Genomic DNA, 15,414 nt, shown 5'->3' with positions numbered 1-15,414 from the left:
GAGAGACAAATAACACCAGGATCCTTTCCTAAGTAGCTGACAGTTGGTAACTGTGCAGGGGCGGGTCTTCAATTCAATTCAATTCAATTCAATTCAATTTTATTTATATAGCGCCAAATCACAACAAAAGTCGCCTCAAGGCACTTCATAGATACAGAGAAAAACCCAACAATCATATGACCCCCTATGAGCAAGCACTTTGGCGACAGTGGGAAGGAAAAACTCCCTTTTAACAGGAAGAAACCTCCTGCAGAACCAGGCTCAGGGAGGGGCGTCCATCTGCTGCGACCGGTTGGGGTGAGAGAAGGAAGACAGGATAAAAGACATGCTGTGGAAGAGAGACAGAGGTTAATAACAGATATGATTCAATGCACAGAGGTCTATTAACACATAGTGAGTGAGAAAGGTGACTGGAAAGGAAAAACTCAATGCATCATGGGAATCCCCCGGCAGCCTACGTCTATTGCAGCATAACTAAGGGAGGATTCAGGGTCACCTGGTCCAGCCCTAACTATATGCTTTAGCAAAAAGGAAAGTTTTAAGCCTAATCTTAAAAGTAGAGATAGTGTCTGTCTCCCGAATCCAAACTGGAAGCTGGTTCCACAGAAGAGGGGCCTGAAAACTGAAGGCTCTCCCTCCCATTCTACTTTTAAATACTCTAGGAACAATAAGTAGGCCTGCAGAGCGAGAGCGAAGTGCTCTAATAGGGTGATATGATACTACAAGGTTCTTAAGATAAGATGGGGCCTGATTATTTAAGACCTTGTATGTGAGGAGCAGGATTTTGAATTCAATTCTGGATTTAACAGGAAGCAAGTGAAGGGAAGCCAAAACAGGAGAAATATGCTCTCTCTTTCTAGTCCCTGTCAGGACTCTTGCCGCAGCATTTTGGATTAGCTGAAGGCTTTTCAGTGAGTTTTTTGGACATCCTGATAATAATGAATTACAGTAGTCCATCCTGGAAGTAATAAATGCATGAACTAGTTTTTCAGCGTCACTCTGAGACAGGATATTTCTAATTTTAGAGATGTTGCACAAATGGAAGAACGCAGTCTTACATATTTGTTTAATATGTGCGTTGAAGGACATGTCTTAGTCAAAAATGACTCCAAGGTTCCTCACAGCATTACTGGAGGCCAAGGTAACGCCATCCAGAGTAAGAATCTGGTTAGATACCATATTTCTAAACTTTTCAGGGCCGAGTACAATAACCTCAGTTTTATCTGAATTGAGAAGCAGAAAGTTAGCGGCCATCCAGGTCTTTATGTCTTTAAGACATTCCTGCAGTTTAACTAATTGGTGTGTGTTATCTGGCTTCATGGACAGATAGAGCTGGGTGTCATCTGCATAGCAGTGAAAATGTATGCTATGTCTTCTAATGATGCTGCCTAAGGGAAGCATGTATAATGTAAACAGAATTGGTCCTAGCACTGAACCCTGTGGAACTCCATAATTAACCTCAGTGTGTGAAGAGGACTCTCCATTTACATGCACAAATTGGAGTCTATTAGATAGATATGATACAAACCACTGCAGTGCAGTACCTGTAATACCTACAGCATGTTCTAATCGCTCTAATAGGATATTATGGTCGACAGTATCGAACACTGCACTGAGGTCTAGCAGGACAAGCACAGAGATGAGTCCACTGTCAGAGGCCATAAGAAGATCATTTGTAACCTTCACTAAAGCTGTTTCTGTGCTGTGATGAGCTCTGAAACCTGACTGAAACTCTTCAAATAAGCCATTCCTCTGCAGATGATCTGTTAGCTGTTTGACAACTACTCTTTCAAGGATTTTTGATATGAAAGGAATGTTGGAGATTTGCCTATAATTAGCTAAGACTGCTGGGTCTAGAGATGGCTTTTTGAGTAAAGGTTTAACTACAGCCAGCTTGAAGGCCTGTGGTACATAGCCAATTATTAGAGATAGGTTGATCATATTTAAGATCGAAGAATTAATTAATGGCAGGACTTCTTTGAGCAGGTTTGTAGGAATGGGGTCTAAAAGACACGTTGATGGTTTTGGAGGAAGTAATTATTGAAGTTAACTCAGAAAGATCAATTGGAGAAAAAGAGTCTAACTTAACATCAATGGTACTAAGAGTAGCTGTAGATAATATTACATCTGTGGGATGATTATTGGTAATTTTTTCTCTAATGATAAAAATTGTATTTGTGAAGAAGTTCATGAAGTCATTACTAGTTAACGTTAAAGGGATGGTTGGCTTAAAAGAGCTCTGACTTTTTGTCAGCCTGGCTACAGTGCTGAAGAGAAACCTGGGGTTGTTCTTATTTTCTTCAATCAGTGATGAATAGTAAGATGTTCTGGCTTTGCGGAGGGCTTTCTTATAAAGCAGCAAACTATTTCTCCAGGCTAAATGATGATCCTCTAAATTTGTGACACGCCATTTCCTCTCCAGATTACGAGTCATCTGCTTTAGGGTACGTGTTTGAGAATTATACCACGGAGTCAGGTACTTCTGATTAGAGACCTTAGTTTTCACTGGAGCTACAGTATCCAGAGTCGTACGTAGTGAGGAGGTGAAATTATTAACAAGATAATTGACCTCTGTTGGGGTAGCGCTCAGATAGCTGCTCTGCTCTGTGTTGGTACAGGGCATTGAAGATGATAACAGTGGGTGGATTATATTCTTAAACTTAGTTACAGCGCTTTCAGAAAGACATCTACTTTGATAAAGTCTACTCTCCACCGCTGTGTAATCAATTATTGTAAATGTAAATGTTATCAGGAAATGATCAGACAGGAGAGGGTTTTCAGGAAACACTGTTAAATGTTCAGTTTCTATGCCATATGTTAAAACAAGATCTAGAGTGTGATTAAAGTGGTGGGTGGGTTCTTTTACATTTTGAGAGAAACCAATTGAGTCTATTAACAGATTAAATGCCATGTTGAGGCTGTCATTTTTGTCTTGTAAAGTTTTGCCAGGGGGCCAGGTAGGGCATTAACAGGGAAAAGGGGGGCACAAGGAAATACTTTTCTTTCTTATTCTCATTTAAAATGTCTAGCTTTAAATAGATAATTATCTGAATCTTACAGCCAAAGTTTTTATCTGATGTAAAATGTATAGAAATTATACATATACCAACAAGACATGCATTTTCTGTTGTACAGTTCATTTGCTGTTATGGAGTTCTTGTTATGGAAAAAAAAGTGTCTTTTTTTGTTTCAAAATAGCTGATAACTGTTCGCTGATAGCTGCCAACATCTGCGAACAAATATAATTCTATAAAGTTGTTCTATATAGTGTGTAACTGTTGATATAGAGGGTTATTATATTTATTGCTAATGCAATTATATGGCACATTGACTTCTGAGGAAATTTTAGATGGCACTCATCATCAAAAAGGTTGCCTACCCCTGGTTTAGAGTCTACTGCTGAAAATTTAATAATGATTAAATGATGAACACAGCAAGCTCAGATCCCATGACTGTCATCTTTTGATATTTGTTCTTTTCTGCAAAGGCATTTTGCTACTTCTCCTCCTCCTTTTGACTAATAAAGCAGTAGCAGAAAATACAGATGGAAAAAAGTAGACATTTGGTTGATAGTAAGAAGTTCCATTAGTCTAGTCATTCTGTTTCTTGGTTCAAGCAACTCTCTTCCCCTAAGTGTCCTAGAAGAGTCATTGCATGTCTGACAGCTGCCACATCGTCCTACCACTGATATTTGCTCTCCTTTGTGGTCCCAGAAATAGGTGATCCATTTACCCCCAAGAAAATAAAATCAGTATGATTTGCAAAAACCTGACATTTAAGAGTTCAGTGGTACATAAATAAAAGTGAATTCAAGACAATAGCGCTTCCCGATTCCCAGTTCAAAATATTCCTTTTTCAATAGTAGGCTTTAGTACTTCACTAGGCTTTAGTTCATCACTTCATTTACTGTCTAACTCATGTGTTTTTAGCTCCTATCCCACCCTGAGGAGTTTACAGCACTTTCTAGCTGCACAGTCATTCCTTTGTGCCTGGGGATATTAGGCATAACCCTGGTCTATGAAATTATATAGAGTCAGGGCTGACGTTTTTTTTCACATACACTGGAGTCAGGCAGGAGATGGGCTAGTCCATATTAAAAAAAAAGAAAGAAAAAAAGGTGGTGAAAAAACTTCTTGTGTTTTATTTTGAAAGTCGTGAACGGAACTTGAGTTGGTTGAACGCGCTTGTTAAAGCTGGGCTGCTTCCCTGACTTAAGGCTGCTGCTCGGCTGTGGAGCTTCAGAGCGCCTTCGCAGCTCAGGAAAGTAGAAGCAGCTTCACGGGAATTTTTCTGTTTACAGCCCCAGCAGCCGAGCGGTTTCTTTTCTAACACTGAAATTGAAACGTGGAACCGTGGGAAATACACTAACTTCGGAATGACTGATGACTGATGATCAAAGAGTGAGTAAAAAGCCAACCCTTTAACACCGTTTTTCTGTTAAACGCACGTGCTTCATGTAAAGCATGTTTTCTGAAAAGAAGGATTTTTTTTACTTTACTAATTTTTATTTTTCTATCATTCGTTTTAGTCACAGGGAATTCCCAGGATGAAATAAATAAATAAAAATAAAACAAATCTAATATTAATAACAAATGCATAAAGCTTTAAAGTCTCAGTTAAAAATGTTTTAGAACTTAAAAAAAGCATTTTACAAATCATTTTAAATGAATATTCCTGTAATTACAGCAATTCTTTTTCTCATTCATTTAAAAAAATGTTTTATTTATTTATCTTTTTTTTTATTTTTATTTTTTTTATTTTAGGCCTCCACAAATAAGTAGGTAAGTACATATCTGCAATCAGCTGGGTCTATTTTACTATTTTTTTTTCTTGCCTTAGTTTTTACCTTTTAAAACAAGACACCACTAGACACCTTTCTGAATAATTTTGTGATATTTATTTTTTAAATGAACAACAGCTTTTTTGTTAATTGCTTTTGTTTCTTTCTCTTTACTTGCTCATCATTGAGTCTGGGACCACAGGTTCCACCCCCTTAAAGACACAGGTTTTTCTTGTCACTTGGCATGACCACTACAGACAGTGGCGGAGCGGGGAGGGGGGGGCTTACTGGGCTTAAGCCCGGGGTCTTTTGGAGTGTAATTTTTTCATAGTTAGATGCCTGGCTGACAACTGTATAAAGAAAAAAACTACACACAATATTCGAAGCACATAGTGCACACTGTGGGAATTTACGACTGTGCGTAAATCCCCCCTAATATTGGTATGATCCGAGCTCAGGCACTAAGCTGGGCTGCCTACGAGTCCGCTGTTGGAGAAACGGAGCTAGGCAGACAGAGGAGAACTGAAATTTGACCAGGTACCAAAGCAAAGCATTCGTACTGTACAAATAATGTAAATATGACGGTGTATCACGAAAGATTGATATCAAACTGATCACTTGACCCATATTATGTTACTTGCTCTTCAAGTGAATCAACAAATGGCAAAATGAAAAGCCGAACAACAACAATGCTGTTTCTTTAGAGAGTCTCAGCTTACATGTGTGTTTATTTCATATTTTCAGTTGTTACCCTCCACGGCTAAATAAATCGGTTTCAGTAATGTACTGATATACAAAAATGGACATAAGGAGCGTCTTTCAAAGAAAAAACTCTGGTAGTATTTTATATATTATGCTTTGTATGTTGTTCAGTATATTTCTATGCAAAACAAGAGGAACTTCAATACACAGCAGTATATTCACAGTTTAAACCAGTGAATATACTTTATGGAAAACACAAGAACATTTTTTTTACTGTACAACATCAATTTAGAGTAAACTTGTTTTGTTTTGGATAAATAAATATTGAAATATCTTTTGAATTAGTTAAATGTCAGAATAAAGAGAGACAGAGCTGTCTATTTTTATCACTTTCATCAAATTTAGGAGTACATATACACTAAGTTTATTGTTAATTAATAAGAAAACTCCAGATGGTTCCATTCTGAGCTGAAGAAGCTTCTGATAGGTTAGTAGAGTCCATGTGAGTAAATTGGTGGCACAGCTGTGGATGCATATAAGGCAAAACACAGAGCCTGTTTCTTTGACATGGGAAAATCAAGAGATGTCAACCAAAACACCAGAAAAAGAACTGTGGAGCTCCATAAGTGTGGCTCAATTTTGAATACAATTTGGTGCCATTTACAATTAAAAAATACAGATAGTTTCTCGCTTTACTCTTAAAGTTAACAAATATGTTTTTTATATTTATCAATCTAAAAAAATAAACATTTAGTCCAATTTGATGTTAAAATTAAAATTTGATCTGAAGAGTGTGTAAATATCTGGTTTCAACTGTATATTTGATTATTGTCAGCACAAAGAGGGAGAGAGAGGAACAGAGAGGGAGAGAGAGGGAGATGGAGAATGAGGACAGAACAGAGATGGAACAAGAGCAGGTGAGACACACATGTTAGTCAAATGGTTGTTTACCAAAAGTATCACCGTATCATAGGTACTCATGTATCTCGTACCTAGTGTTTCTTTTTAGGTTTGCTATTTTTCAAATTCTACATTTATTAAGTTATGCAGGCTTGTTTGCACAACAAGGCTAAATAATTATATAAACTTTTCTCAATCTAAATAGTGGACTTTGGTAGAATTAAAAAGTGCAGGTCTACGATGATTTTCAGTGCTACTATCATCTAGTTCTAGTTCTGATTCTGTCTTGGTTAAATCCTTAGTAGTCCTGATTTTGAACTGTTGTAGTCCTGTTTTAATTCCGGATCAGTTCTGGGTCTGGTTGAATTGGGGTCTAGTCCTCGTGTCTTGATACAGCCCCGACTTTGTTCTGCCTTGCTGCTTAATTAAAAAACTAGTTTAAGGTGTCCTGCATATGTGATATATTTTTTTCCCTATATGAAGTCATCTTTGAACAAAACTCAAAACAGAGCCTATTAATCTTTCAGTCATTTCTAACCCCCCCCCCCCCCCCCCCCCAAAAAAAAAAAAATTAAAAAAAATCCCACATGCATACTACCCTTTAGGGCTAAGCCCCGGGTGTTTCAAATGTCTGGCTCCGCCTCTGACTACAGACATAGTAAAATGTTCAAAATAAAGTCATCCACAGGCAAAATTAATATAATAATTCCTTAGTGATGTTGGTCAGCTACTGTAGACCCCAGAGAGGTCTGTCTCCTTGTTAAACATAAACAGATGGTCATGCAACTCTAGTAATATTCTCATCTGGGATTTGGTGGAAGTGGTGCAACACAGTCACTGAGCAGATGAAAATCCGTTCACTATAGCTGTGTGTTACAGCTGGGATCATTACATTGCAAAATTAAGTTCTTTCCCCCATAACTTAATTTTTTTAGAATAATAAAATATTAAGTGATTGTATTAAAATGAGCAGAAGTGTGGTTTAAGGTGGGATTTGGCAGGTGTAGGAGATGTGCAGTGGAGCATGGAAAGGGAATCTCTTACAAATGACAGATGTAAAAATGTATGTTTTTAGTTCCAGTAGATTTTTCTTTGTGCGCAGGCTGTGATCAGCTGATCTGTGTCACAAAGAGCCATTATTTCCTTTGATAATAATCTCTTATCTTCCTCTCCCGTCCTCTCATTCTTACATTTTTTTTTTTTCATTTTTGGGTGTCACACTTTAATGTTTTTTTTCCTTTCCCTGATATGTACAGCATTTTTACACAGCAAAATTTCGCTTTTAAGACATCATGTGTAGCATATTGCACAGAACTAGAGATACACTGATTTAATTTCTCTGAAAGTGTGACCCACTGATACGTATTTTTGCTAATTTTCTATCTAACAATTATAACTGACAACCTATAGAAGCACAAATAAACTTATTTTCATAATAACATAAATGATTAAACTACAATACAAAACAAAAACCAGTATGTTACTTGAAAGAAATATAGAAAATTTACTGAAAATTAGTTGCTTGGGCGATATGACCCGAAATTCATATGTCGATATTTTTTAGCTGGATGGCGATATACGATATATATCTCGATTTTTTTTTTTTTTAAGCCATAAGGTAAGAACAAAAAGAGTTCTTAGTCAAAGCTGTGTCCCAGATGTCACACAGGCACTTTTATTAACATACAGCGTAGATGTACATGAAGAAATTACTCAAAAATAAATTATCAGCATTTATTAAATAATAATGCTCCATAAATAAAAGAAAACAATGTTGTCTTTGTGCATAACAAAAAGCTCGCAATTGTGCAGTCAAAATGTAAACTAAAAGACGCTGAATGTAAACAAAGACAGATTTCACAGCTGCTCTATTCCCAAGTTCTACTGCGTGACTGACAGCCTGGAGTTTGAAATCTGCTTCATAACCGTGTCTCTTAACAGGTGCCATTTATGGTCCTTGTACACACACAATACGGTAATATTACGTTGAAGCACAGTACGTATTACTCTGCGAGGCTCCTGACTATGGTAGCCATAATGCTTCGACAATGCATTAAGCAGTGCGACTTCGTAGCTTACCAAAGTTGAACTAAAACATTTATTGACAGATTGCTGAGCGCTGTGTACCACATAAAATCGGTTCGCGGTCAGTAAGCACAACCAGAATTCATACATAAGGCGCACTGTCGATTTTTGAGAAAATGAAAGGATTTTAGGCCATGCATGTCGTTAGCGCGGTTAGCTCGCTAACACGTCGACGCTGAACAGCCCCACGCACGGGGCAGTCCGTGGTAACTCGTTAACGGAGATTTGCTGTGTCCATCTTGTCGCTGCCTGCAGGTGAAGCGATGGGGGAGGGGGAGTTGTGTTCAGTGAAGGAGAGGCAAGGCCCAGTAACGTTGCATAGTGACAAAAGTGGACGAAAGAGAGGCAAACTTGTGGCTCCACAAGTATAATTATAACGTAACATAGACTATATCGATATAAACGATATTGTCACATCTTATATCTCGTATGAAAATATATCGATATTTTTAAAAAACTCGATATATCGCCCAGTCCTACTTTACCCCCATATGACATATTTTACCTCGCTAAACTTAAGCAGGTGCAGGAGATTTCTATAACAAAACAAGTATCAGTTACATCATTTTTCAGTATGTTTATAACTTCACCAGATAAGAGGATTTGTCTCTATGTCTCCATAATTGTTCTCATAACTGCTTTGAACATTTGCTTATACCAAGGCTGTTGGCTTGTAGCTTGCTTGCTGATTTTGGATAGCTTTACCTTTAGCTACTTTCCTTTTTTTTTAGCTTCTTTAAAATGTCAATGTTCATGTGGGTGAGGTCAATTTAAGAGTCTGGTTAGATTTGTTGTTATGAATACTTTTGTGGCATTCCCCATATGGTTTAATTAGGAAAAGTTTGTATTTTCTCACAGTAACGGTGTGTGCACACCGAACGCGATTGACGCGAACAAAAACGCGCCAGACGCCCCTAATTTGACGCGTGCACATTCGCACCTCAATGCGTGTCCAACACAAATCAATCGCGCGTGAACTGGAAATGTCGGAGGAATGTGGGAGGAAGTTGTGCCACCGAGTAAAAAGTTATCAGTGCTTACTGTACATACCTGTGGGTGCAGCAGCAGGAGCTCAGGGAGCCAGGAGAAGCAACAGGGGATGGCTCTGCTGCAGAATAAGTTGCTTCTATCAAGAAAATATTAAATGTTAACAGGTTGAATACAATAATCATAGAGAAAGTATATACAGTGGTCCCTCATTTATTGCAGCAGGGGTTCTCAGAATAACTAGTCCCTCGCCACACACTTTATACACTGTTTTCCCCACACACATAAACATTAGTCACAGTTCTCACAAGTTGTTTGTCAAAGTACAAACCTTTGTAGATTGCAAAATGTAAAAGTATTATTATGTCGCGTTTTGTCTTCATCAGCCTGCCACTTTCGTGCGCCTTTTCCCGTCAGGTGTGCAGGTGTCTATTTCCGAATGAGGGTCATAGTTATGGGTGTTTTTGTGCTGTTTTTTCTGTTGGACGTGATGGTTATCAAAACCAAACATGATAAATTTGGCAAGCACAGGAGACACGACATGAAGGAGATTTGTCAGTCAGGCTGCAGAATGCAATGCTGTACTGTGCAATAAAAAATCAGCGAAAAAAACGAAGCAGTGACGGATGAACAGCGGGACCATGGTGTGCTGTTTATTAATAAACAATAAAATTGGTGTGAACACACTGTTAGGAGTTTCCACACTATGGACATGCTAGTGTGTGGCTGTGTGTATGCATGACTATTTCCCTGTGCTGGTGTACACGTGTTGCACATGCATGAAATGGACTTGCTTAAAATTGGTCTTACTTGAGGTGTATAAAAGGCCCCAAAGTTCATAGAATAGTTTTACTGGTGTTTATAAGTTTATATAAGTTCATGTAATGTTCAGTCTTCTGTCAGTTTGGGCCAGCCCACCTTCTAGTGACATCATCCGGTTAGTAAGGTGGGCAGTTTAATGTCGGATGAGCAGTGTTGGTCCGGAGGGGGTGCACTGATTCATCAGGCAGGACCAATAACCCTGGAGATGGAGATCAGTGCATCTCTACAGAGAATAGCTGGATTTTGCTGATATTTGTTGATCTGTTTGAAAAGTTGTATTTTAAATTATCTGCCAAATATTATTCTATTCATGATCACTCGTCTTTTGTAGTGCTAGCTGATGCTGAAGCACCGCAAATGCAACTTTGACTGCATCATTTAAGCATCACAGGAATGAGAAAAAGTAGTCTTGAGGGTATAAACAGGCTGTTGGATGTCATTTTTTTATTATTGAGGAAGTATCTCCATGGATCACATCAACTGGACCACATGTAACAGTAGAGCAGGGCGATATGGCCAAAAATATTTATCACGATATATATTTGAAAATTTGCGATAACGATATAACTGACGATATAATTGATGCGAGACAAAATACAACTCCACAACATTACTAGCGCAAAAAGACAACCTTCCATTTATTTTCACTTAAACAAGAAGCTGGTTTTTATGTACATTAAAGCTTTATAAAAATGTAACAGTGCAAATGCAAATTCCTTGCTGAAAGTTTAACCAAAAAGGCATTTCCAGTAGAAATGGGCTGACATATCCTGAGCATAACCATGTATGATATTCACTGAAGTTAAAAAGAGGTGCTTTGCAACATTAAACTGCAGTGTGCAGTAAGTGTTTTTCGGACCATAAGGTGCATGGGATTATAAGGCACATTAAGCGAAACAAAGCAGTCAGATAAATCAAACTTTATTAAACTCATTCTTCTTGCTTCCTCCACTTCTGTACCATTGATTCATTAATGTTGAATTCTCTGGCAGCTGCTCTATTCCCATGTTGTTGCAGTATATTAATGACTAACCTTGTATTGTGGATGGATTATCTCAGTTATTCTCCTGACTGAAGTTTGGTCCGTTTACAGCATCCTGCCATGTGATTGCATTTGTCTCTAACCATCAGGAACGTTAACTTTTATAAGTGGAAAAGTGTTAGTGTTCGTCCTCCAGCTTCACTGTTTATGTTATGCTAACATAGCTGTGTCGCTAGCGATCACGTAGCACATCATTATATACCAGCTAGCCCAACTTCAGTAACCCTACAAACGTCACTGCTGTTTAGTTTCCTGTCTTCATTTATGTTGGAAGTGATAGCAGAGCTGTACGTTTGATTTTTTTCAGAAATCTCTCAGTCAGAACATGCAATATCATGCTTAGGTAACTAGCGAAACTAGCGAGCTAAGTTCCGCTAGTTTCCTGCTAACTTCTAACTCCGTTAAATGTAATAAATTTTGTTTTCATGGATGCCTGGAAGTTAAACTTCATAGTTACACCTGGTAAAGCAGCAATGCTGATCGTTTTATTAAAGATGAAAGAATTTAGACAGTTTTTAACTCTCAGTGATGCTGCAGTGTTGTTTCACCTGAAGTATACGGAGTTTAGGACCCAGATTACTCCCAGATTTAGAGCATCTTAGTCGGACAAATACGACAATAACGACGGCCGCTTGCATGTTCTGCAAAAAAATGTGCTTTGTCGTGTATCTGACGGACAAACACCAAACCAGTTCCACATCACTGAAGTTTCAGCATTTTTACAAACCAATTCTGGTTCATCTGTTTCACTCAACAATCGGCCATGTGCGTATGAAAACAAAGGCACTGCGCATGCGCGTTTTGCTCATATTCTATCGCGATATTTCATTTTCCTATCGTTGCCTAACATTATACCGGTATTACCGTGAACGGTATAATATGGCCCAGCCCTATGTAACAGTATTACATATTAACTTCCCTGTCAGATTTTGAATTTGAATTACTCATTTATTGAAGGTGTTACTCTAACTCGCAGCTGAAATACTTTATGTAATACTTTGTAGTGGAAAATCATATAAATGTACAGTGGGGCAAAAAAGTATTTAGTCAGCCACCGATTGTGCAAGTTCCCCCACCTAAAATGATGACAGAGGTCAGTAATTTGCACCAGAGGTACACTTCAACTGTGAGAGACAGAATGTGAAAAAAAAAAATCCATGAATCCACATGGTAGGATTTGTAAAGAATTTATTCGTAAATTAGGGTGGAAAATAAGTATTTGGTCAATAACAAAAATACAACTCAATACTTTGTAACATAACCTTTGTTGGCAATAACAGAGGTCAAACGTTTACTATAGGTCTTTACCAGGTTTGCACACACAGTAGCTGGTATTTTGGCCCATTCCTCCATGCAGATCTTCTCGAGAGCAGTGATGTTTTGGGGCTGTCGCTGAGCAACACGGACTTTCAACTCCCGCCACAGATTTTCTATGGGGTTGAGGTCTGGAGACTGGCTAGGCCACTCCAGGACTTTCAAATGCTTCTTACGGAGCCACTCCTTTGTTGCCCGGGCGGTGTGTTTTGGATCATTGTCATGTTGGAAGACCCAGCCTCGTTTCATCTTCAAAGTTCTCACTGATGGAAGGAGGTTTTGGCTCTAAATCTCACGATACATGGCCCCATTCATTCTGTCCTTAACACGGATCAGTCGTCCTGTCCCCTTGGCAGAAAAACAGCCCCATAGCATGATGTTTCCACCCCCATGCTTCACAGTAGGTATGGTGTTCTTGGGATGCAACTCAGTATTCTTCTTCCTCCAAACACGACGAGTTGAGTTTATACCAAAAAGTTCTACTTTGGTTTCATCTGACCACATGACATTCTCCCAATCCTCTGCTGTATCATCCATGTGCTCTCTGGCAAACTTCAGACGGGCCTGGACATGCACTGGCTTCAGCAGCGGAACACGTCTGGCACTGCGGGATTTGATTCCCTGCCGTTGTAGTGTGTTACTGATGGTGACCTTTGTTACTTTGGTCCCAGCTCTCTGCAGGTCATTCACCAGGTCCCCCCGTGTGGTTCTGGGATCTTTGCTCACCGTTCTCATGATCATTTTGACCCCACGGGATGAGATCTTGCGTGGAGCCCCAGATCGAGGGAGATTATCAGTGGTCTTTTATGTCTTCCATTTTCTGATGATTGCTCCCACAGTTGATTTTTTCACACCAAGCTGCTTGCCTATTGTAGATTCACTCTTCCCAGTCTGGTGCAGGTCTACAATACTTTTCCTGGTGTCCTTCAAAAGCTCTTTGGTCTTGGCCATGGCGGAGTTTGGAGTCTGACTGTTTGAGGCTGTGGACAGGTGTCTTTTATACAGATGATGAGTTCAAACAGGTGCCATTCATACAGGTAACGAGTGGGGGACAGAAAAGCTTCTTACAGAAGACGTTACAGGTCTGTGAGAGCCAGAGATTTTCCTTGTTTGAGGTGACCAAATACTTATTTTCCACCCTAATTTACGAATAAATTCTTTACAAATCCTACCATGTGAATTCATGGATTTTTTTTTTCACATTCTGTCTCTCACAGTTGAAGTGTACCTCTGGTGCAAATTACTGACCTCTGTCATCATTTTAAGTGGGGGAACTTGCACAATCGGTGGCTGACTAAATACTATTTTGCCCCACTGTAAATACCGCCTTATTTCAAATTTATTCCTGGATTATGGAAAATACAGTGACTGCACGTACGTAAATTTCAACCTGTATTTCTTTCAGTGATTTCAAAATTAGTGTTTTTTTCGATGAAATGATCACCAAATTCATTGCGACTTGCTCACAAAATTCATAATAATGTTGTTTATTTATAATAACAATTCTGTTATAAGTTAATATTGTAATTAGAGTTGATATCAGCTATTTGCTAATAGGTCAGTATTGGACTGTATAACAGCCGAAATATGAAAATTTAAAACAGTAGTGTTCTGAGTTTTGAGCTTTTCCACTAGAGAGCAGTGTGCAACTTTCCAGTTGACAACACTTATTCGGAATTACCAAATACAGAACAGCTAGCTAATCTGATTCGAATCGTGCAGAGTGTAAGCAAGTAATCTATGAACTGTTCTGACAATCAAACAAGATTATTTTTAAATTGAATTGTGTTAGTAAAGACTCATAAATAACTACATGTAACAAATGTTGGGGAAATCTGTTTATGGTGCGTGTGTGTGTAAAAGAAAAAAAAATTGCCCGACATATTGGATTTTTGATATCACCAAGTATCAGTGTTGGGATTGGTTTTAAATCTCATACATCAGTCATGTTCTAATCGGTATTAAGTCTAGTCCATTCCCAGTGATCACGAGAGGAAACACGAGACTGAGAATATTTGGGAAATTAATTTATCTAATTTGTCAGAAAATAAATTCTCTATCTATCTAAATGTCTATATTACAAGTTACACTGAAATGCTTTTTGAAATAGAAGAACTAAGAGCAAGGAAAATGTAATTATTTTTACATTTTTTGCTTTAGAAAGACTCATCTGTAGACAGTGCTGCACCAGAAGGAAGAAGAATTGAACTTTGTTTTAGAAAGTACTTGAAAAGAGGGAGCATGCAATGGACACGTGATGAACTATTTTTTTTTTTATCTCATAAGAAGCCTGTTTGTGTGCTCTGCAGTTGATTTTATTTTAGGCAAAGATTTTGCAAACAAATGTCAGTTAAATGTAATAACTGGGTAGTGTAAGTTGCACAAACCCCTAGTACTCAGTTACAGTAAATGTAGTTCGCAGCTGTGTTTAAATACATAAGTACTTGTGTAAATATATTGTAGTTAGTTACAAGTAGTTGTTTACCTTTTCAAACGTATGTATGGAAACTTGAATTGTTGTTGCTAGCCTCCTGAACTCATCTAAAGTGTACTGGTCTAAAATTAAGTGTGAGGCATGAGTTCTTTGGTACTTTTTTCACTGGAAATGACCCTAAATATCAGTTTTCTGAGAAAAGGAGTCTTTCAAAGAATTTCAGAGAAGAATTGATGTCACACATGAAGTGCTACTGAAGTTACTGTCGCCGATGAAAATTATGATGCCATTATGATCAGTTGGGCATTCACAAAGATTCCTTGTATGAAGAATTGCTCCTAGAGCTGA

General features: G+C 38.3%; 1 protein-coding gene across 4 annotated transcripts in view; it reads left to right on the top strand.

Moving 5' to 3' along the window:
* Positions 1-4,204: 4,204 nt before the first annotated feature.
* opn5 (opsin 5) overlaps positions 4,205-15,414 on the top strand; it is an 82,163-nt gene continuing 70,953 nt past the window's right edge. For 2 of the 4 annotated variants that reach the window (XM_040028634.1, XM_040028617.1), the window contains exons 1-2: positions 4,205-4,400; positions 4,764-4,781. Coding sequence is in view for 1 of the 4 variants with exons in the window: in XM_040028608.1 (XP_039884542.1) it covers positions 4,383-4,400 (18 nt within the window). In the remaining 3 variants the exon portion in view is untranslated. The remainder of the gene's footprint in view (positions 4,401-4,763; positions 4,782-15,414) is intronic. The other 2 variants (XM_040028626.1, XM_040028608.1) reach the window with 1 other exon arrangement.

This window comes from Simochromis diagramma, unplaced genomic scaffold, assembly GCF_900408965.1.
Source record: "Simochromis diagramma unplaced genomic scaffold, fSimDia1.1 OVJJ01000746.1, whole genome shotgun sequence".
Lineage (NCBI taxonomy): Eukaryota > Metazoa > Chordata > Actinopteri > Cichliformes > Cichlidae > Simochromis > Simochromis diagramma.
Note: the sequence above shows the minus strand (reverse complement) of the source record. Positions and strands in the feature narration are given on the sequence as shown.